This window comes from Alligator mississippiensis, chromosome 4, assembly GCF_030867095.1.
Source record: "Alligator mississippiensis isolate rAllMis1 chromosome 4, rAllMis1, whole genome shotgun sequence".
NCBI classification, from domain to species: Eukaryota; Metazoa; Chordata; order Crocodylia; family Alligatoridae; genus Alligator; species Alligator mississippiensis.
In genome coordinates, this window is record NC_081827.1 from 138,362,066 (window position 1) to 138,385,398 (window position 23,333).

At 43.2% G+C, this 23,333-nt stretch overlaps 1 protein-coding gene across 1 annotated transcript in view; it reads right to left on the reverse strand.

Annotated features, from left to right (window-relative positions):
- Positions 1-23,333, reverse strand: part of LOC102562053 (potassium voltage-gated channel subfamily KQT member 1) — an 819,206-nt gene that overhangs the window by 660,874 nt on the left and 134,999 nt on the right. The window contains exon 12 of the mRNA XM_059726208.1: positions 5,881-5,907. Coding sequence (XP_059582191.1) covers positions 5,881-5,907 — 27 coding nt within the window. The remainder of the gene's footprint in view (positions 1-5,880; positions 5,908-23,333) is intronic.

The window sequence follows — 23,333 nt, forward strand, 5'->3', positions numbered from 1 at the left end:
GAGGATGTGTCCCTCACTGCTGCTGTGCACATGAGAGAGACATCACCAAGGCAGTGTGGATCTCAAAGCCACAAGCAGCATTCCTGCATGGCCACACACTGCCCTGCAGCACTGGGTCACACCTACTGGGCTGCGGAGGTCCCGAGGAAGGGCAGCAGGGCGGGAGCCCAAGTCCACTGTGCACAGCTGCCCCATCCCTGTCTCATGCACAGATCTGGGGGCTGTGGGTCCCCTCTGACCCTCTGGGAGTGCACGCTGTGGCGGGAAGATCCTCTCCACACCCCGCCTGAGCCCACAGCAGGCAGAAGGCTGTGGACCTGGATCCCTTGCCCCATAGCCCTAGCAACTGGGGGGCCCTCTGGCAGGACTGAGGGGGGAGCACCTTTAATTTTAACCACAGATTTGGGGGATTTATCTGAGAATTCATGATTTTTTTTTTTTATCAGATACCTCAATTAATCATACTTAATTGTGCCCTGAAAGACACCCCTTGAATTTAAAACTACTGCTACTGAAAAGAAAACTACCTGTAGAGACAACATCAGCAACCAACAGCCAAGGCTCTCCTTATAGAGGTAAAATTTCTGATGTCCCCTCGGTAAAAACAAACTTATTTTTTTCAAGAAAAGATATGAAAAAAAAAAGGATTTGTACCATTCTGTCTCAGACAAAAGAGGGAAGGAAATTTCAGAATTTTTCTTTATTATTAGGTTCCCCGTTGTAAACAAAATGGGATTATTTTGTGTTGTTTTTATTCACTGATGCTCCCAAACCAGCACTTGGTACTGTTTGCTAATATTGTGGCAAATGTGATAACACTCCACTATTAGGATACCACTGAACAAGTCAGAAATGCCAAAGGGATGCATTTCTACATAGCCACCAAAAAGAGAAGAGGGGAGAGATAAGAAAGAAAAAGAAAGTCTGCTTATTGGGGTTTGTCAGAATAATTTTTTTTTGGGGGGGGGGGGAGAATTAGGTATTTAATATTTTAAAATATATTATTTACATTCAGTTAATGAAAGTAATCTGCTATTGCTAAAATATTCAGAATGGCCAAACTCCATCTAAGCTTGCTCCCTGGCTCCTATTTGTTGAGTTAATTCCCAACAAATTCAGATTCACCAAAACACCCAAGGAAAAGCCTGCACCATGTTGCAATAGGTGTTAGAGAGGATCAAAAGTAAGGATTCCCATGAATGCTGACACCACAAGGACTTGAGTGAAGGGAAACAGAGGCACATCATGGATAGCGGTCTATAAATCTGAGCCAGGTTAACAAATCATTTGTTGTCATGTCAATAGGCACTTCTTTAGGACATAAATCATGGTGCATATAGGCACAATGCCTTGTACCTGGTGATGAGGGACAACTTGCAGCACAAATGGAGAAAGATGACCACGAAAGCTGTCGACCTGCATGCAAAAACACAGGGCCAGAGAAGGGCCGGACAGGAAGCACAAAGTAAGCTAAACCAATGCCCACCCCAAGCAGTAAGAAGACTAACATTTATGGAGCAGCAAAAATAAGGTTTCTTTCTCTATTTGAATTAAACTGAAAAGGCTAGTTTATTACAGAACACTATCAAAAAGGAACTAAAAAAATTAATTCCACTCAAACCTTCAGTGCTGTTTTTGTTTTCAAGTTACTTTAACTTAATTCAAAGACAAGGGCTTTATATTGCTTATAAAAATAAATTATGGAAAACAAAATTGTTCTGAAGCAAAATAACCTGTGAAAGAAAAGTAACAAGATACACTATGTGGTCTATTTGTACCAAAATTGTCTATCTATGAGGAATTGACCTGACAAACAAGTCTGAAAAGTTTACTTTCTGAATAAAAGCTAAAATGTTATGAAGCAAGCTTTCTGGTTCAAAAACCCTTCGTCAGGCTAAGGAAGCTTCAGCAGTTGGTGTGTGCTCTTCCTGGATGGAATGCAGGAAGAGCACATACCAACTGCTGAAGCTTCCTTAGCCTGACGAAGGGTTTTTGAACCAGAAAGCTTGCTTAATAACTATTCTCCAATCATTTGGGTTGGTCTAATAAAAGATATCAAATTCACCCAAGGAACCTTGTCTGCCTATGCCTATGCCTAGACCAACACGGCTACAACCTAAACCCCTACAAAATGTTATGACACACTTCTTATGAACATTTAACTTGAAAGTTCATCTGTCTGACTCTCTAGGTAGTATGCACAATGTGTGATGTGTAATCTTGTGTTTGTGGTTCACAGGTTGCACTGCAGAGTGGAGTGGGGCAAGGAAGTAATTTCTCCCTTCCTGTTGATTCAACTATCAAGAGGTATTTTCACCTTCCTCCTCAGAGCATTATTGGCCATAACCTAAGCAAGGGATGATGACTGGAGTGTACTAATGCTCCTTTTAGGATTTAAAAATCCAAGAGGTTCTTAGCTAGAGGGTCATGCTCCTCTGTTCAGTGGCAGACTAGTTGCCACAGTCAGTATTAGGAAGGAATTTTTACCCCATGGCTAGACTGGCATGGACTGTGTGGGTTTTTGTCCTCTTCTGGGATACAGGTATGGTCCTCTTCCTTGGATTTCTTGGGCATTTTTAACAAACCACTTCCTGTCCCTGCAGTAGTAGGACTGCTTTACCTTTGGCAAGTTAGGGTGTTTTAGGTGTTTTGAACATTATGACTGGGAGCTGTGCATGAGAGCTATTCATGAAGTTTTGGGCTAAGTACAGCCATTCAAGAAGTTAAATCGGGTTCAAAATGGCCACCCAATATAAACTTAGCTTGTCCTGGTGCCAACCTTACAATTTCTGTAACAAAACGGAAGTTCCATGCACACAAACTGGTTTGAAAACTGCAGAACCCAGTTTAAGATAAATCTGCACCCATGTAGTATCAGACTCATTTGATTTAATTCAAACTGGTGTGTGGAATTTTTGTGCACTTCCCCTGCACAGCCCCAGAGCTGGGAAAGCCCAGCCACTGGTCCTAGCTGCAAGGCTGCTCTTTTCACTTCCCCTTCCCCCCCCCCAGTCTATTTTTTGTCCCCATAGCCCCTTGCTCCTCCCCAGCCAGCACTCTCAAGCCACTCCAGGTGCAGCTGCTTTTATCAGCAATTGCCACTGCTGGAGCTGAGCAACTAAATCCCGCTGGGGGAAGGGCAGGAGGGATGGTGGTGTAGTTTTGCTGGGGGAACCTCCCTACTCTACCCATGGATCATACCCACCCCTCCTACTCCACCTATGAGTCACATCTGCCACCCCCACCCCTCATGGGTCATGCCTGCCTCCCTGACCCATGGGTCACCCCTCATGGGTTGCACCTGCCCCCACCCCACCCATAGGTCACATCTGCTTCCCCTACCCCTCACAGGGTGTACCCACTCCCCATCCCCTGGCAGACCTCCAATCCCCTCCAGCCTGCTGACCCTCCACCCCCTGGCTAGCTCCTCTATCCTGACTCGTCCAACTTTGGTGAAACCAGGGGCTACCCGCGATGCCAGGGTACACCCCCCTGCCTGCTAACTTCACAGACCATATAGTGGTGCTGCAGTGGTGGGGTCCCAGGACTGATGCCTCCCACTGCCCATGACATGTAGGTAGCAGTGGTGATGCATAACCCCCAGCCTTCCTCCACCATGCAGTAGTAGGAGAGGTGGCTGCAGGATCCAACAGGTAACAAGTTAGTTTCTTGAGGGCTTCATGTGGCCACAGGCTGCCATTTGGACAGCCCTATGTTAGACAAACATGCATCTAGGATGGTTTAGATAGGCTTGATCCTACCTTGAGCAGAGGGTTGGACTAGATAATCTCATGAGGTCTCTTTAGCCCTACTTTTCTAAGATTCTTTTCTTTTGTTATCATGCTTACTGCTCATTGGAACCAGTCTATCAAATGTAACTATGAAAATTTTGTACAGTTGAGGCATGTTCGAACTGCATTATAGCACGGTCATTACATGGTATAAATATCTGCTACCCAGTAACCTGCTAATTTAACAGGTTGTGGAAAAATGCATTTATTCAAGAACAAAGTAGGGCAGTCCTGCTAACCTATCCTTAAGTTAAATTCCAATTGATTTGCTTTGCTTCCATCTTGAAATAGGAAATTATATTAATTATATAATTATAATTATATTAATCCACTGGTTGCACTAATCTGGAGCTATGGCAAATGATTTTTAAAATTATGCAACTGAAAAAAAATCAACTCATGTACCTACTTACATCATAAAAAGGTCTTCCTTCCCATTTATGGTACCACAAAACAGTGGCTGTGCCCCAGCACCTGAACTACCTTTCTCTATAAGTCACCACAGAAAAGTAATTAGAGAAGCCTACTAAGAAGCCTTTTAAGTTTGTCCCTAGCAGTTAGGAAATGTTCAAGAACACATACCCTTCTCATAGACTAAGCAATCACATTATGAATCATACACATGTAATAAAAGCACATGGTTATTATATGTATACACGTAATTCATTTTTAATTTTAGTAGTAATAATTATTATGAAGGAACCACAATTATTTGCATTGCTGGTTTTTATGTATAATTCAGTACCTGAATTGTAGCCCCCCCAAAATTCTACAACTTTAGAAATAAAAGAAAAATTTGAATGTTTATTATAGGTATTTGAAAATTTCAAGCCAAATGTTCAAATCTGGTGCCTAAAGTTAGCACCTTTAAATCATGAAATCAAAGTCGGGGGTTGGGGTAGGAGGTGCTATACCACTACTCCCAAGTCACATGTAGCTCCCATGCAGTTTAAATGGAGCTCCTGAAGAAAGGTATTCAGCAACAAATTGCTATTTAGCTGTGCCACTGAACACAGATCACCAATGCTGCAGCATGTACATCTCAGAAGTGTGGTGTCCTATGGCTCTCAGCCATGTTAAATTTCGGTTGTAGTTAACTGTACATAGATTTATTTTTTGAACTGCTGAGCACTGATGAAAATCTACTAAAATTAATGGGAGTTGAAATTGCTCCTTTGTGAGGAAAAGGCAAATTACTGTGCTTAACATTAGGAATCTAGGGCACTTTTATACATGCTCCAAGTGTGGGGGGAAAGGGCCTCTAAAAGCTAATCTTTTTAAAGCAGCACAGCATCTCATGTATTAGCATCCCTGCTTTAGTTCAAGTGCCCCTGTTGCCATTTTGAAGTATAGGGATGCTAATACACAAAATGTACTGTAAATACAGTGCGTTGGAGCCACCACACAGCACATCTACAAGTGCCCCTAGGTTTGAAAGTTTGAGCCTTCTAAATGGCAGGACTGATGCATTTTAGCATAAAGAAAACAATTCATACTGAACTCAATGGGTATTCTTCTCACAAAATGAAGATCTACAGAATCAGGCCACAGAGAAACCAAGAAATAATGCCAGAAAGGAAAAACAGAAAAGCACAGTGGCAATGGATAACTGGAGTAACAAGAAGAAATCTGTATCTGCAGGTGCATTCACTGTAAGCATACTAGCAAGCATATGCAAAAAATATGCTTTCAAAAGCAGAAAGTTTTAGAAACTCAGAAAAGTTAGTACGCTATTGCTACAGTTCTGTTGCGTGCATTTTAGATAAATTTCAACACATGGTTTCCTAAATAAATAACTATTTTAAAACAATCAGCATTCAAATAGCATCTTACTACATAGCATAGAAAATTAGACACTAAACTGACAACATTCTTTCTACAGTCATTGAACTGGATAAAGTAACAGGTCAAATTACATACTGACTTACATCCCATGCAATCATAACTACTGATTACATAAGAGTGGTGGATGGTATGGTGTGCAAGTGAGTACAGAAGCAAATTAAAAATCACAACATCACACTGCATTTGAAAACTGGAAGATAAAATGCAACAGAATACACTCCTGAATTTGTAGGAAAAAACCTACCTGATTGCTTGAACATCCTTGTAAGACCTAGTGGACAAGAAGGGTGCAATATATATATATAAGTCATTTGATATAACATCATAAAACATAATATCTTATTCCTATAGTTAACATAAAATGAGCCTCAAATTATTACTATTACCAGCCAACTTATGTGAAATGATTTAAACAGTCTCCCTGTAAAAAAATGCCCATATCACCAAACTTTCAATCATTGCCAAATATGATGCTAAGCAGGTTTATTGTTAGTTTCAGAAAGAGATTAAGAGACTAATTATACTTGGAAACTGAAGTACTGCCACACACTCAAGTAGGACTTCTCAAAAGAACATTAATACAACACAGTAGCAAAGTAGCAGTGTGCATCACTGAGCACATCTACACATGCTATTACTGTGCCTGAATAAACTCGGGAGTTTATTGTTCTGGAGTTAATTGCTCCCAGGTGAACCATTTTAATATGTACCCAGGAGCAATTAACTCCGAAGCAATAAGCTCCAGAATTTATTCATGTACAGCACATGGAGCTGAGTCAAAGCAGCCTCAGCCAGCAGGTGGCCCCGGGGGTCAACCTGCCAGCCCAGGGATGCTCCTCTGGGCTCAACATGCTTCAGAGGGGCTGGCTGCAGAATGAGGGAGCTTCATTGTGGGGTTAGCCAGCAAGCAACCCCCACGCTGAAGCAGCCTCATGCCCCAGCCAGCCCCTCTAGCACCTACACATCAACTGCTGAGGAGTTTTTTTAAATACTTTGGGGGGGGGGGTAAAAGTACAAATACTATCCTGCTGCAGAGTAAATTAGTTCACTCCAGCCAAATGGGGATGCATGTGCAGACACCAAGATGTTTACTGAGCAACCAATTAGTCTACTGTGTAGTAAACATCTCATGAAAATGTGCCCATTGGTACTAATGCTCTTACTGATCTACAACTGTCAGTACTCTAAGCATTATACCTTTAAAAAAATTGCTAACTTTAAACAAAGGAGTGAAACCCTGTGTGAGTTGCATCTGCCTATACTGTCCCCCTGATTAAAAGAAAACCTGGCAATAATGCCTGTCTAATATATCATGATAAGTAACAACGGCATTATTTGTGAACTGATGACATGAAAGCATGGACTGAAAGCATGACATTATTTGTGAACTGAAACATGAAAGCCTAGGAAATGACCTGCTTGGTGGCACGGAAGCGGAAAGGGATCTTGGAGTCCTAGTGGACTCCAAGATGAACATGAGTCGGCAGTGTGCGAAGTCATCAGGAAAGCTAATGGCACTTTATTGTGCATCAGCAGATGCATGATGAACAGAACCAAGGAGGTGATACTTCCCCTCTATCAGGCGCTGGTCAGACCACAGTTGGAATACTGCATGCAATTTTGGGTGCCACACTTCAAGAGGGATGTGGATAACCTGGAGAGGGTCCAGAGAAGGGCCACTTGTATGGTTAAGGGCTTGCAGGCCAAGCCCTATGAGGAGAGACTGGGGCACCTGGACCTCTTCAGCCTCCGCAAGAGAAAGTTGGTAGGTGACCTTGTGGCTACCTATAAGTTCATCACGGGGGCACAGAAGGGAATTGGTGAGGCTTTACTCACCAAGGTGCCCCTGGGGGTTACAAGAAATAATGGCCACAAGCTAGCAGAGAGCAGATTTAGACTAGACATTAGGAAGAACTTCTTCACAGTTAGAGTGGCCAAAGTCTGGAACGGGGTCCCGAGGGAGGTGGTGCTCTCCCCTACCCTGGGGGTCTTCAAGAGGAGGTTAGATAGGCATCTAGCTGGTGTCATCTAAACCCAGCACTCTTTCCTGCCATGCAGGGGGTCGGACTTGATGATCTATTGAGGTCCCTTCCGACCCTAACATCTAAGAATCTATGAATCTATGAAAGTCTGGGGAGGCACAAATGCCACAAGTGATGTGGGAAGCAGTAGGTCAAGGAGGTGCCAAGCAGCACAGCAGCAGATAAAGCAGGAAGCAGGGCAGCATACTGAGCAGAGGAAGGGTCAGATCAACACTAGGGGAGGGTATAGGGCTCATTTCTGGCATGCCTGTGAAAAACGCTATAACCCCCGTCACCCTGCTTAAAATAACAGTTCCCATAGCTTCACCTTCTAGATTTCCAGTTTATGTTATGTTATGCTCAATAGCAAACTATCCATTCCTTTTTACATTACAGCACACCCCCATGTCTGGCTGTCTGTCTGTGTAGAGCACTTTAATTGGTTGTTTCAGTAAGCATTGGGATTGGCTGCCAAGACAACCAATTAGAGTGCTCCAAGAGCATCACAGACAGGCAGACAAACACACGGACAGATGGACTTGGACTAAGCCCTTTATATATATATATTTATTATATATAAATATAAAATTCGTTAATTTTGTGTGCTATCCTAGTTATTAAGATATGCATAATATGATATTAGATCAAATCAAGGAACTAAAAACAAGTAAAAAGGATAAAGGAGAGGTCTAGATAAAACATACACTTGAAGGTTGTTATAGGAGAATGGCAAAGATGTGGATCACAGCCCTCTTGCTCATCCTTCTACTCTATATCACTGGACTGGTTTAGGATGCAAAACCCAGGGGTGGAAAGGAACAACAGGAAGATGATTCTCCTTAAACTTTAAAAAGTTTTCTTCCTCAAGAGATATAGGGGTATGTGGGGGGGGGGAAGGTAGGGAGGGGGAGGGGGATTGGGGGAAACAGAAAGACATAGTCAGCTAGCCAGCCTAAATTATCAATTGGACTGGTAAGTATTTAGGTAAGATACATCTGCATGTAGACTGCTGTTTTTTTAAATCCTCTCCTCTTGCTTTATTCCTAAAGCAGAATAAACCATTTCTTTTGCTTCAAGGAGGATATTTTGTCCTGTATATCAGTATCAAGGAAAACAACAGATATCCAAACTCCATCAGACTAGCTAGGTAACAATGCTTCATACACAGGACGTGTCTACATGTTCATTAATATGCCTTTGCTACTGTGCATTAAGTTTGGCACCTCTAATATGAGGTACTAGATAAAGGTGCAGTATCTATGCTAATGCACAGTAGCAAAGGTGAACATTTTTTTTTGGTGATGCTTAATGAACAGTAGACTAATTCTACTGCACATTAGCATGGTTTTTGTCATGATGCGCATTAAGGCATCTCGTGTAGACCTGCCCACAGAGTACTGTATTTCAAGACCTAGTCAAGAGGTAGAAGATTCATGTACTTCTGTTACTTCAAGAGATGAAGGCGCAAGGCTTCACGCATACCTCGAATAGGACAGAGGTGCAACTAGGCCTATAAAGATATATGTCTATATGCCTCTAAGTGCTGTAACCAGAAGCAAAGCATTAGCATAGCATCATACCCAGCTTAATTAGTTCTGCCAAAAAGGTTATAAATTACTATCATTCATAACATACTACAGAACAACTCCAGTTCTGTCACAGTTATCTACACGTGTAGTTCAGCCTTGGTATTTGAAATAGCACTGGACTAATTGCTGACACCTATTGTCAACAAGGCCTTTTTTGTAGCATATCTCATGGCCAAAGGTCTTACTGTGCTGCCTGCAGCAGCTCGCAAAGCATTTGAACAGGGATCTCCTAAAAGCAGAGAACCTACTAGGTCTAATTCATTCAAGCTTTGGCAGGATTAAACCATTTTTCAATATTCTACAACAAAGAAGCATTCTGACTCATTTCTGGCTAACAGGTATTTCATTGCTGTCATTCAAATGAAATTCAAGACCTAACCAGCAATTTGAGCCATTATTTTAAATCATTTTGCTCAATGTTTGTGTTACAGTTCTCACAGCCATTTTGAACCCATTTAAATGTATCTTTTTCAGAGCCAGGGATGCCACCTGCATGTTGGGAATACATTCAGAGGATTAGCAGGCCATGACTAAGGTCCCTCCCATTACTGTTATCAATACATGAGACTAGCAAATAATGTATTGATTGTGCTTATTCAGGGATTCTGAAGAGCTAACCATATAGCAAGAACATTCAGGGAAAAAATATCAGCCCAAATTAGCTTAGAAAATGTTACTTCTTCATTGCTTCTTTTGTTTGTTTTAAAGGACAAGAAGAACTTGACCCTACACTGAACAGAGAAATGCGAGTTGGCAGCTTGTTGGCTCTGCAGGGACAGCTTCTTAACACATACAAACTCTTAGAATTACACATAGAAAGTGTATCATGTAATATAAATATATAGAGTTACTTTCCATTATGGGATTCAGAACCAGCTTTATAGTAAAAATGTTTATTTTACAGGGAAGTACAGTTTTAGTGGGACTATTAAAGAAAATAAACTAGTCTGAAAATGTTTTTATTTTTCACGGCTGTTAATGTTCAAGGAATACAAATTGCCTTGACATTAAAATTGGAATCATCTCCTGACTTGTTGTCAGTGCTGCGACTTAAAAGAACACAAAAACCAATTATTGTAATTACATTGAAATATACTGCATAATTATTTGCTGGTCTAATGCAATCTTTTGCATCACACAATTGAAAGCTTATAGAATAATTTACCATTCACTGGCAGTTAATTACGAATTCAAACCAAAACAACACTGTTAATGTTAAGCCATAAATCTGCTTATTCTCTAGTGACTGGGGGAAAAAAAACCTGGAAATTAAAATAAATCTCATTAGTAGACAGAATAATTATGGTATTTGTTCTAACACCTAAGGCAAGTCAAGTGAAAAATTCTCTTATCCATAGACTGAATTAAACCTAAACTATTTCTACCTAAAACTCCCAATTATTCCTTTAGTTATTATCTGCTAAATTCCAGGAGAAAAATAAGAAAGGATTTTTGTGGGAAAGTTCACTTTCATAGTTTCATAGTAGTTTGGGGTCAGAAGGGACCTAAACAGATCATCTAGTCTGACCCCCGCCACTGGCAGAAGCACACGCTGGGATCACACGACCCCAGACAGGTGTTCATCTAACCTTTTTTTGAATTTACCCAAGGTAGGAGCGAGGACCACTTCCCTAGGATTTGGTTCCAGATCCTAGCCACCCTAACAGTGAAATAGTGCCTCCTAATCTCTAACCTGAACCTATTCCACAGCAGCTTCTCGCCATTGTTCCTCGTCACCCCAGGTGCTGCTGGGGGGAGTAGGGCCCTTCCTATTTGCTGCTGATCTTCCCTAACGAGTTTGTAGGCAACCATCAAATCCCCCCTCAGCCTCCATTTGCTGAGGCTGAACAGGTTCAGGTCCCTCAGCCTCTCCTCATAGGGCCTGCCCTGTTGCCCTCCAACCAAGCAGGTGGCCCTCCTCTGAACCCTCTCATGGCAAGCCACATCCTTCTTAAAGTGCGGTACTCGAAACTGGATGCAATACTCCAATTGTGGCCTGACCAATGTCGCATAGAGGGGGAGTATCCCCTCTCTGGACCAGCTTGAGATGCATCTTTGGATGCACAACAAGGTGCAGGTGGCTTTGCTGGCTGCGGTCTGGCATTGGCAGCTCATGTTCAACTTGGAGTCAATAATAACTTGCATGTATGCTGTGGATTCCTTCTCCCCAGGTGCAGCACCCTGCATTTATCTACATTGAACTCCATCCTATTACCATCCGCCCATTTCTGTAGTCTGTCTAAATCTAATTACAGCCTCTCTCTCCCTTCGAGCGTGCCTACCTCTCCCCACATCTTGGTGTCATCAGCAAACTTAGACAAAGTGTTTTCCATCCCCTCGTCCAAGTTGCTGATGAAGATGTTGAACAGTGTGGGTCCCAGGACCGAGCCCTGGGGGACCCCACTATTCATATTCCGCCAGGTCGAGTACAACCCATCGACCGCCAATTTTTCACCCATCCAACTGTGTAGGCATCAATGCCACAGTTGCTCAGTTTATTAATGAGAATGGGGTGAGAGACAGTGTCAAAGGCCTTCTTAAAGTCCAGAAAGACTATGTCCACGGCGACATCATCATCCAGGGATTTAGTTACCTGGTCATAAAAGGCCATCAGGTTGGTCTGGCAGGATCTGCCTTTGATGAACCCATGTTGATTTCTCCTGGGTATGATCTCCCCTGCTGGCCCCTCACAGATGTGATCCTTGATAATTATTTCAAGGATTTTCCCCAAGACCGACGTGAGGCTTATGGGTCTATAGTTTCCTGGGTCCTCCTTTCTCCCTTTCTTATAAATGGGGACCACATTAGCTAGTTTCCAATCTCTGGGCACCTGGCCCGTGGACCACAATTGCTCGTACAGCCAGGCCAAGGGCACAGAAATGACTCCTGCCAGCTCTCTCAACACCCATGGGTGGAGGGCATCAGGGCCCACAGATTTAAAAACATCCAGCCCTTCCAGAAGATCCTTAACTACATCTGCGCAGACCCAAGGCCTGGCAGTGCTATCCCCAAGACTGCCCCTACCTGTGGTGGGAGAGCTGTCGTGGTCCCTGTCCAAGAAGATAGAGGCAAAGAATTTGTTAAAAATTTCGGCTCTCTCATCTGGCATAGCCACAAGATTACCATTTGAGTCTAGCAGGGGCCCTACATTACCCGATGCACTCTTCTTACTCCCAATGTATTTGAAGAAGGACTTTTTGTTGTCCTTAATCCTGGTCACTAGCCTGAGCTCCACCCCAGCCTTGGCCTTCCTAATAGCCCTCCTACACTCACAGGCCAAGGAGGAGTATTCCTCCTTGGTGATGGCCCCTCTCTTCCACCGGGTGTATGCCTCCCTTTTGGCCCTCAGACATTCTCAAATGGCTTTGCTGACCCATGGGGGTTTCAAAGCACTCTTACCCCCCTTCTTTCTCTCGGGGACTGTCACACTCTGACCTGGAGGATCATCCCCTTAAGGTACCATCCCCTCATGGACTCCCATATCTTCTACCTTTTGGGCCCTCAGTGCCTCCCCCTCTAATCTCCTAAATTTGTTGAAGTTGGCTCTTCTGAAGTCAGGGGCTTTAGTCTTGGTATAAGCCCTCAACATCCTGCACTGAATGGGAAATTCCAGCAGGTGATGATCACTGTCACCCAGGTGGTCAAGGACCTGCAGTCCCCTCACCAGGTCGTCCCCAGTGGCCAAGACCAAGTCCAGCAAGGTATCTTCCCTAGTGGGGCTGTGCACCTCCTGGATAAGGTGGAGGTCCTGTATTTCAGCTAGGAACCTACACGAACGGTCAGACCTGGCTGACTGCTCCTCCCAGCAGATGTCTGGGTAGTTTAGGTCCCCCATGACAATGACATCCCTAGACCTAATGGCCTCCATAAGCTGTACTGAGAAATCCTGGCCGAGCTCAACTCTTTCACAGGGTGGTCTGTAGTAGACACTCACCCTAAGATCCCTTTCACCTTGCCCCCTTGCAATTTGACCCACAGTACCTCTGCCTGACCTTCCTCTTGAATTCACATAAAGGGAACCCATTTTACAATGTAACAAATAGGGATATGTTCCAAGACCTTGACTGTACTGACCCCCAGGATCCATTTTTACCACTTTTACAGGACAATTTTGGTACTCAGCAAAGGCAGACAGTACACATAAGCACATGGAGAGAGGTAGGAAATAAGCTAGTGGGATGCTTAGAAGCCATAATGGGGATGGCAATTACAGAAACACATGTCACAGACGAGCAAGGAGCACAGATCCATATAGGAGACTATGGTGCCTGTCATTCCCACAATGCACCACACAAAGGAGCTGACTGCAGGCTTCCACCACACCTATCACATAGGAGTGAATTTACCTTGCATATAACAAATTTTTGGCATAAAAAGGGTCATCGCATAAGAGCGAATTCGCACATACAGAACTTGCATAAAGCGAGGGAAACTGTATGCAAGAATACAGGACCTTGTCTGCCTACATCCTTGATGCCAAAGAGGAGATGAAATACTCTTGCCATCACTTATGTCCTGAAAAGAAGCTGAACTTAGTTAGTCTCCAGTATACAGGCAGTACTTACAGAGAACATAAGACTGCCTTGAAGAATATCTCCCTTTGCTTGCTCAGGTGTGGGAGCAATTTAAGGAATTGTATTATATAAAATGGTTTCTAAAACTGCAACTGTCCTATAATATCCTTTAGGGAACTTTTCTTTCCTTTCCTTTTTCATATTCCTATGACAAGATATTTCAATCTAATGGACTGCACCATGACTGCTTCTGCTGTAGCCTTGAATTGTGACCTCTGGGCTGTCAACTGTGTACGTGGGCACCCATGGCACCCCAGCCCCTGCTTTTGGGATGACTGGTGGAGAGCACAAAACCAAGTTCTCTCATGAAAATTGTCAAATGAAAATTTATTTTTGAATGTTTTGGTTTTAAAAAATTAATTTTCCTTGTGGGAAATTTTGAAAAGATTCAAAACAAAAAGCTGGGGGAAAAAAAAAAAAACAAGCATTTTTTTTCAGAATTAAAATTTTCCTGTAAAAATTTCAGTTTGGTCAAAACCATATTTTCAAGCAAGAAAATGTCCTGAATGAAAAAAAAATATTTACCTCTGCTAGTAGTATTTTCCTTTAAGAGAGGACAATCATCGCTTTCGTGTACATACTTGACCCTTTCAACTAATTTTGTAGGAATACACTGGAATTATAGAGAAAGTCCTAAGTACTTCCTAGTTTTCCTATTACATGATTGGATAGAATTCTGAGAAAGAAAATATGTAGCATGGTTAATAGGTATGTGTCTAATGTATATCTCCAAGAGTCCATCTCAGGTGTGGGTCAAATTATATTAGAGGTAAGACGGGTTTTGGAGTTGAGTAGAAGCATCCTGTAACAGGTCAGTCTAGTTTGATTTACTGGCTGCTATGATGGAGGAAAGGAGAATTTATTTAACTCTTCTTTGGTGAGATTAAAGTCTCAACAAGAATTTCTTTAATAGAACTCATCCATTTCTGCTCCTGTTATTTTTTCTCCTTGCTTTCCTTGTGGATGGAATGGTAAATCAATCTAGGATTTGGGGAACTGGTAGATGAGAGCAGGGTCAGATTCAGGTGGAGTGCAGTGGCATGGTTGTACCCCCCCCATACTTTCCACAGTGAAGGTCATGTGCTAGCAGCTGCATTTCTCCAGGACCCTGGACATCTGGGTTCTTATGGGTACAGTGTCTGAGGAACAGCTGGAACCCTGGGCTGGTGTTATTGTCAGCAATCCCTCAATTATAGGATGATCTCTCCCACAGCTCACTGATGGGTCATGTGGTGACTAAAGAGTCCAGTTCTTAAGCCACAGAAGTTGACCCCCGCCACTGGCCATCCACAGAAGTTGTGGGTTTATCCATGGAGGAGCGTATGTTGTAGGATGGAATTCTTCTCCTTTTTTTCCCTACACTTTTTCTCTGCTTCGAGGGCAAGATGCTTTACCTTGAAATGGGCTGCCACTTGGTTGAGGGTGTGGCACCATGGAGTCTATTGGCAGCCAGATCCTCCCAGATCATGATATCAGCATCCATTTTCTGAAGGCATGCCTTCAATGTGTCCTTGTAGCATTTCCTATGGCCACTGCAAGATCTCAGGCTGTAACTAAGCTGGAAGGAGAGCACTTGTTTTGGGAGTCAAGAGTCAAGCATCTGAACACAAATCTCCAGTCCAGCAAATTGGTGCTTGAGTATAACTGACTCAATGCTGGTAACACTGATTTCAGCAAGGATGCTGGGAATTTGTGTAGTGATCTTCCCATTCATTGTATGAAAGCCTTGGACAAACATTGCATTTACCTGCTTCAGGGACTTCAAAAAGTTCCCAGCAGCTTCTGTGGAGTGGTCTGTCTGCAGCACTGGTATCTCCTACATCAGCCTTTTCAAATTCCTAGATCCATCAATGAATGGGAGTGGTAACCATTGTGAGCCTTATATTCATGCCAAGTCTGAATATCAAGCTCATGATTGTGATGTAGCATGTTTGCAGATGTAGAGATTATTTTTCATACTTGGAACATGCATGGGGGAGGCCTGGGTTATTGCATGAGACACATTGCCAACAGGAGCTGGCCTCAGGGGTGATGAGGCTGACCACCCTATGGTCAAGGGGTTGCCAAACAGCTGAGTCCAGCTGCCACTCCTACCCCCCCTACAGTCCCTTCATCTGTACCCCTGGCTCAGCTATGCAGGGCAGTGCCACTCCCCCCCACCCCCCAACTCCCCATCACCCTGAGATCCTAGTGTGGCACAGCACAATGGAGTACAGAGAGGGGTGGGCAGAGGATGCAGGGGGCAGGCCAGGCTAGCCCCACCATCTCCTGATTGACTCTCAACTTTCCACTCCTCCCTTGCATAAAAACTTTCCCTTCCTGGCCATTGGCTCTGCTCCATGTGCCCATCCTGGCCTGGTCCACTCCACACCCTTGTGCCTCTCTCCACTCCAGCCCCCAATGCCACTCCCTGCCCAGGCATCCCAGCTCCAGCCCCACGCCATGCTCAGGTGGTGGCAGGATGCATCCCTGCCCTGCCACAGCAGCCCCCTGGGTTCACCCAGCCCTGGTAGCACACCAGGGTCCAATGTGGGGCAAAGGTGACACCATTTGCCAGCAAATTGGGAGCTTGTATCCCTGGCATAGGGTACTGAGACTCCATGGGTGCTCTGGGGCTCAAGCAACCATAAAAAAAAAAAAAAGCAGGTGCTCAGCACCCACAGAGCTGCTTGCAGATGTTAAAACAAAACAAAACAAAAAATGGGCATATTACTGGAAGAAGCATCATGTGACTTCAACTGAGCTCTGCACTTTCTGTAAAGATCAGGCACTTCAGTGGAGCTTTTTGGCACTTTTATCTCACAGCTATTTGAATCAGCTTTAGCTAAAAGTGCCAAAAAAGCCCCACTAAAGCGATTGATCTTTACAGATGCTGCAGAGCCAGGTAGAAGTAACATGCTGCCACTTCTAGCCACGTGTGGGGCTTGGCATGTAAATGTATGCAGCTTAAAAAAAAAAAAAAAGTTGGTGCCTATGGTCCTTGAGGCCACTGCTCAAGAGGAGCCAGGCTCAGCAGTGTGGGTGCAGTGGTGCCTGCTCCAGTCCTGTGCCCCTGCCCACCCACCTACCTCTGCCTGCAGTAGTGCCACTGTGGGGTGCTGCGGGGCAAGGGAGGTAAAATTAGAGTTCACCCATGGCACCACTTTTCCTGAGGTTGGCTCTGCTGCCAGTACAGACATAGACATCTCTCAGCACAATGACACTTGGCACCTTCATCCCTACATAAGCCAACAAGTCAGCCACACTTCCCCTAGAAAACCTTTGCTTTTTGTAGGACTATAAATTAGCCTGATGCTAATGTAGGATTAATTTCTGAGTACATCACTGAATCCTCTCAAAGCATTTGGCATTTAAAACTAGCTTGAAACAGCGTAGGTAGGTGGAAGTGCAGTTGCCCAGGAATATGGCAAATTTGCTCACCTTCCCTGAGCACATTGCTGTGGCTGTTGAGAGGGCAGGGCAATTACTCATAATTGAGTAACTGGAAGTAGAGTCATGAATAAGGAGAATGTGACCCTAATGTTTTAAAATACAGGTGTTAGGAAGTTTGGGAATGATAGAAGGTACGGCCTGTGGTCTGAGATTTAGCTGCTCCCTACATCGAGGGCAAATCATTCACCTGCTTGGAAAACAAAAATGGAGAAGCACTTCAGAGATTTAGGGAATCAGAACTTAAAGACTTTGGAAGTCCAGCTATTGCTTGAATTTCTTGGTGTGGGGAAACAGCCCTATTCAGCTTTCTCATTGCAAGGAAGGAAACTTTCCTATTTCTTGTTGGGCATTTCACAATTAGAGAAGGAATGTTTTATTATTTGGGGGGAACAAAGACGATTAATAAGATCTTTACTCACATTGCTAGCTCCATTACCTTTTCTGTTACCAATGGAAGGGGAAGAGCCCGGGGGCGGGGGTGGAGGGAGGGAGGGAATGAACAAGCAAAGCTGCACAAACTGACATTTACATTTCAAACTCCTGCTTGTATTCAGATTCACATTTGGAGTATGTTCTTTCTCCTTTTAAGGGGGAAATTCGAGTTTGGCTGGCTGAAGTCACAAGAGGAATTAATGAACAGATCTAGTGTCCCAGCTCACAATACTACCTGACAGAGCATCTTTGATTAAGAAAGGATGAGACTTGAGTGGTATGAGGTTTCATGGGAGAAGAACAAGTTATTTTTCATTGAGTAGTAGTTTTGCTGCAATAACAACTGCTTTACTTAAGGCAACAGATGTCAAAGTTAATATTCCCTGCTATATTTTATATATTTTTATGTTCTCATGATCTCAGGTATCTTTAAATATGAAGACAATAACCAAATGCATTAAGTTTCTGAGACTACATTTAAATAATTGGGGAAAAAAAATGGTGGGCAAATGTAACCCTTTTTTTTTTTAACCTGGGCAAGAAATCTGTTTTTCTAATAATGTATTAGAGGTGGTGCTTTAGATCCAGGAGGCACGTGAAAAGCAAGCTTTGTAAAGATAATTTTTTTTTTGGACTAACTATATGGTTGAGAGAGATGTTAGGGAAGCTTTTAGGCATAAAATACCCTTCTTCAGACCACCAAAAGAAACAGATGTGGGCTAAGCTATATAGAAGGTAGAACAATTGCTTTTGTTCAATTTCATTATGTTTGAATGTGATCACTTAAAATAAGAAGTGGGGAATTAAACAGTGGAGCAAAGTAGAAGTTATCAGAAGCAGTTACAGACTGACCAAAGAACAACCATTATATTTAAACCCAATTAAGTTAACAGATAAGATCATGAGAAAGGGAAGAGACTCATTATCATTGGTGGAGCTAGCAGACGGAGTAGGTAAGTTGTAATGAAAAGCCTTGTCTGTGTTAAGCACCTGGTTTTGGTTCCCAGTAGTCACGTTTTTTCTGCTCAGACCCTCTATTCTAAAGGGATTGTGTGATTTCATTTGAGGACAAATAACTACAAGGTCAGAGATAGGAGTGGTTGTTCTCTGAAAATTATGCTCCCACTGGTGAGTGGGTATTTCTGTTCTTTAACATTTTTCAGTGGGAGTTCAACATGTAACATAGCAGTTGTTTGTTTTCATACACAGTTTATCATTGTTCAGTAATGGAACCAATGGAAAAAGAGGTAATTAGAGGCAGAGGAAAGCAGACTTTAAATAACTAACCATAGTTTTGAAGAGAACAGAAGCAATAAAACTGAGAGAACTGCAGCAAATCTTACATGAAGTTTTACAAAGACAAATAAACTTTACTTCCAAAAATCGAACAATAGGAAACTATATTGACATTTACATATTACGGTTGGTGATAGAACAGCTCTCTTCTCTTTTTTTGTAACACATGTTAAAGAAATGTTTCCCTCCTCTCCCACCAGGCTATTTCCTTTTCAGCTTGTCAGAGTTAGGAAGGCAGATACCATTTTTACAGTAAAGGTTTTGAACATTATTTACTTTTAGAAAAACTTAAGCATGAAACTGCATATAAAGCAAACTTAGTTCCTTGACCAAGGAAAAGCAAATCTAATGTAAAAGCTGTCAATGACCTACCTAGTTAGACTGCTAGAAGCTAAACTCAATATTGTGCAGAATGCATATGAATAAACCTAACTTATTATTTTATGAAAGCACTTTAGCTCATCAGAAACACCTTCTGAATTTCCAGAGATCCAATTTCTCCATGAAGAAGGGGAAATGTCCTAAATTAAGAAGGAGCAGTTTAATTCTAATTCCAAACAAGTTCTCACGCATTCTCTGCATGCCAGACAGATCACCTTACCTCAGTCCAATAAGAACAATCAAGCCACAGCCTCTTTGCATTTGCAAGGTTATGAAAATGGCCAATTTCAGCCCTTTCACCAAATAGCAATGGGACCCAGAAGTCTTGCAGTATGGTGAGACAAACAGGTCATAGCTACCCTGGCACCTTATATGTTGGCTCTTCTAGAAGAGCCTTTAGGTCAATATGTTCTGAAATGGAACTTAATTGATCTAATGCAATGAAGTCCAAAATAGCCCATTCTTTTGGTCATATTATTCCTCTAAAAAGAGAAATAAGAAGCCACTAACATCTTAATGTTGCCATAGTACTGCTTCTGATGTTTTAAATGCTGGAATCAAGTTCTGAGAAGTCGAACACTTGGTACACCAAGAGAATCCCACAATTTGATCCACAGGATCATAGAACTGGACCACAACAGATGCACCCAGGAGCTAGCAGCAAGGCAGACCTCCTGGAATTAGGATCAGAACTGGATCACAGATGATATGCAGATAATTTATTCAGACAAATAAAACATTTCTGATCTTTTACAGGTGGTTTAGGAAGGCTATGCCAACTGCACATAATTCCATGTTTGTATGGCTACATGCTACAGACCATTGCAAAAAACAAATAAAGGGTCAGAAGCCAGAAAGATGTTTTCCTCGATGCCAAAAAATAATAATAACAATTGTACAAATGAGTCACAAAACCCATTAAAAAAATTGTAGTCGTCTATACTTTTAACTCCAGCTAGCAGAATCTAATCCATCCTAACAAGCTATGGGTAACCCTTAGTATTCTATAGTTAGGGTTCCAATAAGCTGTTTTGCGTAGAGCTTTTGAACCGATTAAAAACAAATGTCAAGCTTGTTGTGACAGCCCCCAGTAGCTATTTGGTAGCACCTTACACATATTTGCCATATGCCTTTTCATGAAACAAATCATATAGAGCCACTAAACTGCGTGTGTGTGGGGGTGGGGGGTAGGGGGCAGGTCTATCCTTTCCATCTGTTTGGCAAAACTTTGGTTTTAACGTTTTGGATAGCAGTAACTGGCCACAATGGGTTTTTCATAATGGCAAAACCAAGTGTGGGGCATTTGGAACCCAGCCCAAGGCAGAATGTAAAAAAAATTAAAATTAAAAAAAAATACACTTGGGCTAAGAGCGCCAAAGCTAAATGTAATGGCCTAATGACCAAGATAATTATTTGGTCCCTCAGATTTTTGGCCATAGTAGTTTCAGAAAAACCTATTTGCTATTGACTCTACATTCCCATTCCAAGAGACAGGTTGCAACACATTCATTTACAAAAAAAAAAGATGAACCTTGATTCTTATATTATGCCACTCTGCCTTTGTACAGTAAAGGCCCCAGTTTTTCAAAGTTTCTGTGACCAGAGATCTCAGTAAAGTCACTGGGTGTTCTACTTGAAAACATTCTTGCAAGAGAAAACACTAAGAAACAAGTATGGTTTCTTGCAACAGAATGTGTATGACAGTTTTTATGTTCCTCAGAAAGTACCAGTAGACAGGTTGAAATATGAAAAGAATTCTAATATTATAAAAGCCTAAGTCTGTCTGTTTGTCTGTCTGTCCGTAACACTTTATTTGTGCTCTGATTGGCTGACAAACAGCCAACCAGAGCGCGAAGAAGCATTCTGACAGAAGGCAGCCTACCTCCATGATGTTGGGGAGACAGGGGACGGAGCAGGAGGGGACGAGGCCAACAGAGCTGGCATCGCCCTCCCCCTGCTACCCTGCTCCCTGCAGGTAACGCAGGGGGAGGGAGTGGGCCCAAGCCAGGGAAAAGCTGTCCTGCTCCACCCTCCCAACCCCCCGCCACTCATTCTTGATGGGTGTGGTGATGAGGCACCCCCACAGGCTCCCGAAGGTGAAACAGTAATCCCCGCAGGCCCCAAACCCCAGAAGCAGCTCCCCCCCACCCCCTTGGGGAAAACTTACCTCCTGCCAGGCAGCCAGAGCAGGAGCCAGGACCACGGCTACAGCAGTGTGAGTGGACATTATGCCAGCTGTTTAATCAGCTGTTTCCCGGGCAAAGAACAGCTGGACCAATTACGGTGGCTGTACCGGCCACCATGGGAAAACTTAAAAGCCCTGCCAGAACCCGGGCGGGAGAGGAGCCAGAGAGACAGCAAGTGCTTGGGTGCAGCATGCCAGACGTGCTGAGGCTCCTGCATGGGAGAGGAGTGGCACAGCCAGCGCAGCACCAGCAAGCAGAGCCTCTGAGCCCCCTGTAGGAGGCTGGGGGAAAGGCAACAACTCCACATCCCTCTCCTCCCCAGGAGTATATTTCTTTTGAAAAAGAAAAAAAGGAAAAATCAAAGAGATAGAGAGAAGCAGTGTAAGAACAAAGCGCCCCACTTGGCGGCATTGCAGTAGGTGCGACATCACGCCGAGATAGCTTGACAGCCTCGAGGGAGGGGAGGCTACGCATCGAGGCCGGAGGGACAAGTACCAACTGAGCCCATTTGGACATGGGATTCCTCCCGAAGCAAGCTGTGGGCAAGCCTGCAAGGACAAACCACCATTGCATGGACGCCCATCCGGTTGGCGAGTGGACAGGGCATAGGGGAGATGGAGCCCTATGGAATGCTGCACCAAAATCGTGAGTACTGCCGTTTCCCAGGAAGCCCTCCCAGGAAGATCTCCATTGAACCCTCTCTTTTTATAGCATAACATCAAGTCGTGGCAGAAGAGTTGAAGGGAGAGGCTACACACCCGGCAGACAGTGCAATATGCAAGGCCCCTTCTATCACAACAGGCAATTGGCTAGCCTTGCTATAAAAAAAGTGAGCAGAATCTACAGTAACAATCTACACTTTCTATCCTTCTTCCATTATAAATGTGGAATACAAGAAGTATCTTTTCAATGAAAAACTAATCTACCACAGACCTTCCCATGAGTGGCTTTTAGGAAAGCTAGGACTCTATAGAATAGGTCTAATACAGTACATGGTTGCATTTTCTCTTCAGATAAACCTAAATCAGAAAGGAGATCAGATGAATCACTTTTAAGTCACGTGCACTAATTCTGCATTTTGCATAAAACTTTATTTTAATGAAATCCATTGTATTTTTCTTTGTGAAATTTAGTCGTCATGAAATACTTTGTTTCATTTTTAATGACCAGGGTCAAATTATTCCATCAATTCTTTATTCTCTCTCACAAGTAGAATTTTAACAATTAACACAAATAATACATATTTCCTTGTATACCAGACACCTCCAAATAAGATTCGCACCTTGTTTCTGGAAGACAGAATGTAGGGGAGAAAAAGATTTTACCCAGTCATGGGTGACTGGGTGGCAACATGAGTTTTTCTGGAAGCACAGAGTGTCCAGAAAGTGTGAAATCTCTGGAGACAGTCTGAGTGAGGCAGCAGAAACTTCCTAGTATGGCAGGACATCAAACAAGACTAGTTCCCAGACCCTTGCAAGGACAGTGCCAGGACTACTTTAAATAGTTCCTTATATAAAGTAACAAAGCATTATTTCCACACCACAGGCCTCATCAAGATCCTACAGGTTGCATGCAGTAGCTAATTTGCCCTGAGCCACCTCAATTGCTGCTTCAGGTACATGATAAAGTGTTCAACCAATAGCTACTGCAAATGTGTTAGTGACTGTGAAAGGATTAACACTGGATTCTGCCCCATCTTCTTGTTGGGCCAGGAAGAAGCATCAGCCATCAGAGCACAGCATGGCATCCCCAGGCTTATCCAGCCCTCCTACTACTACCCCATGCT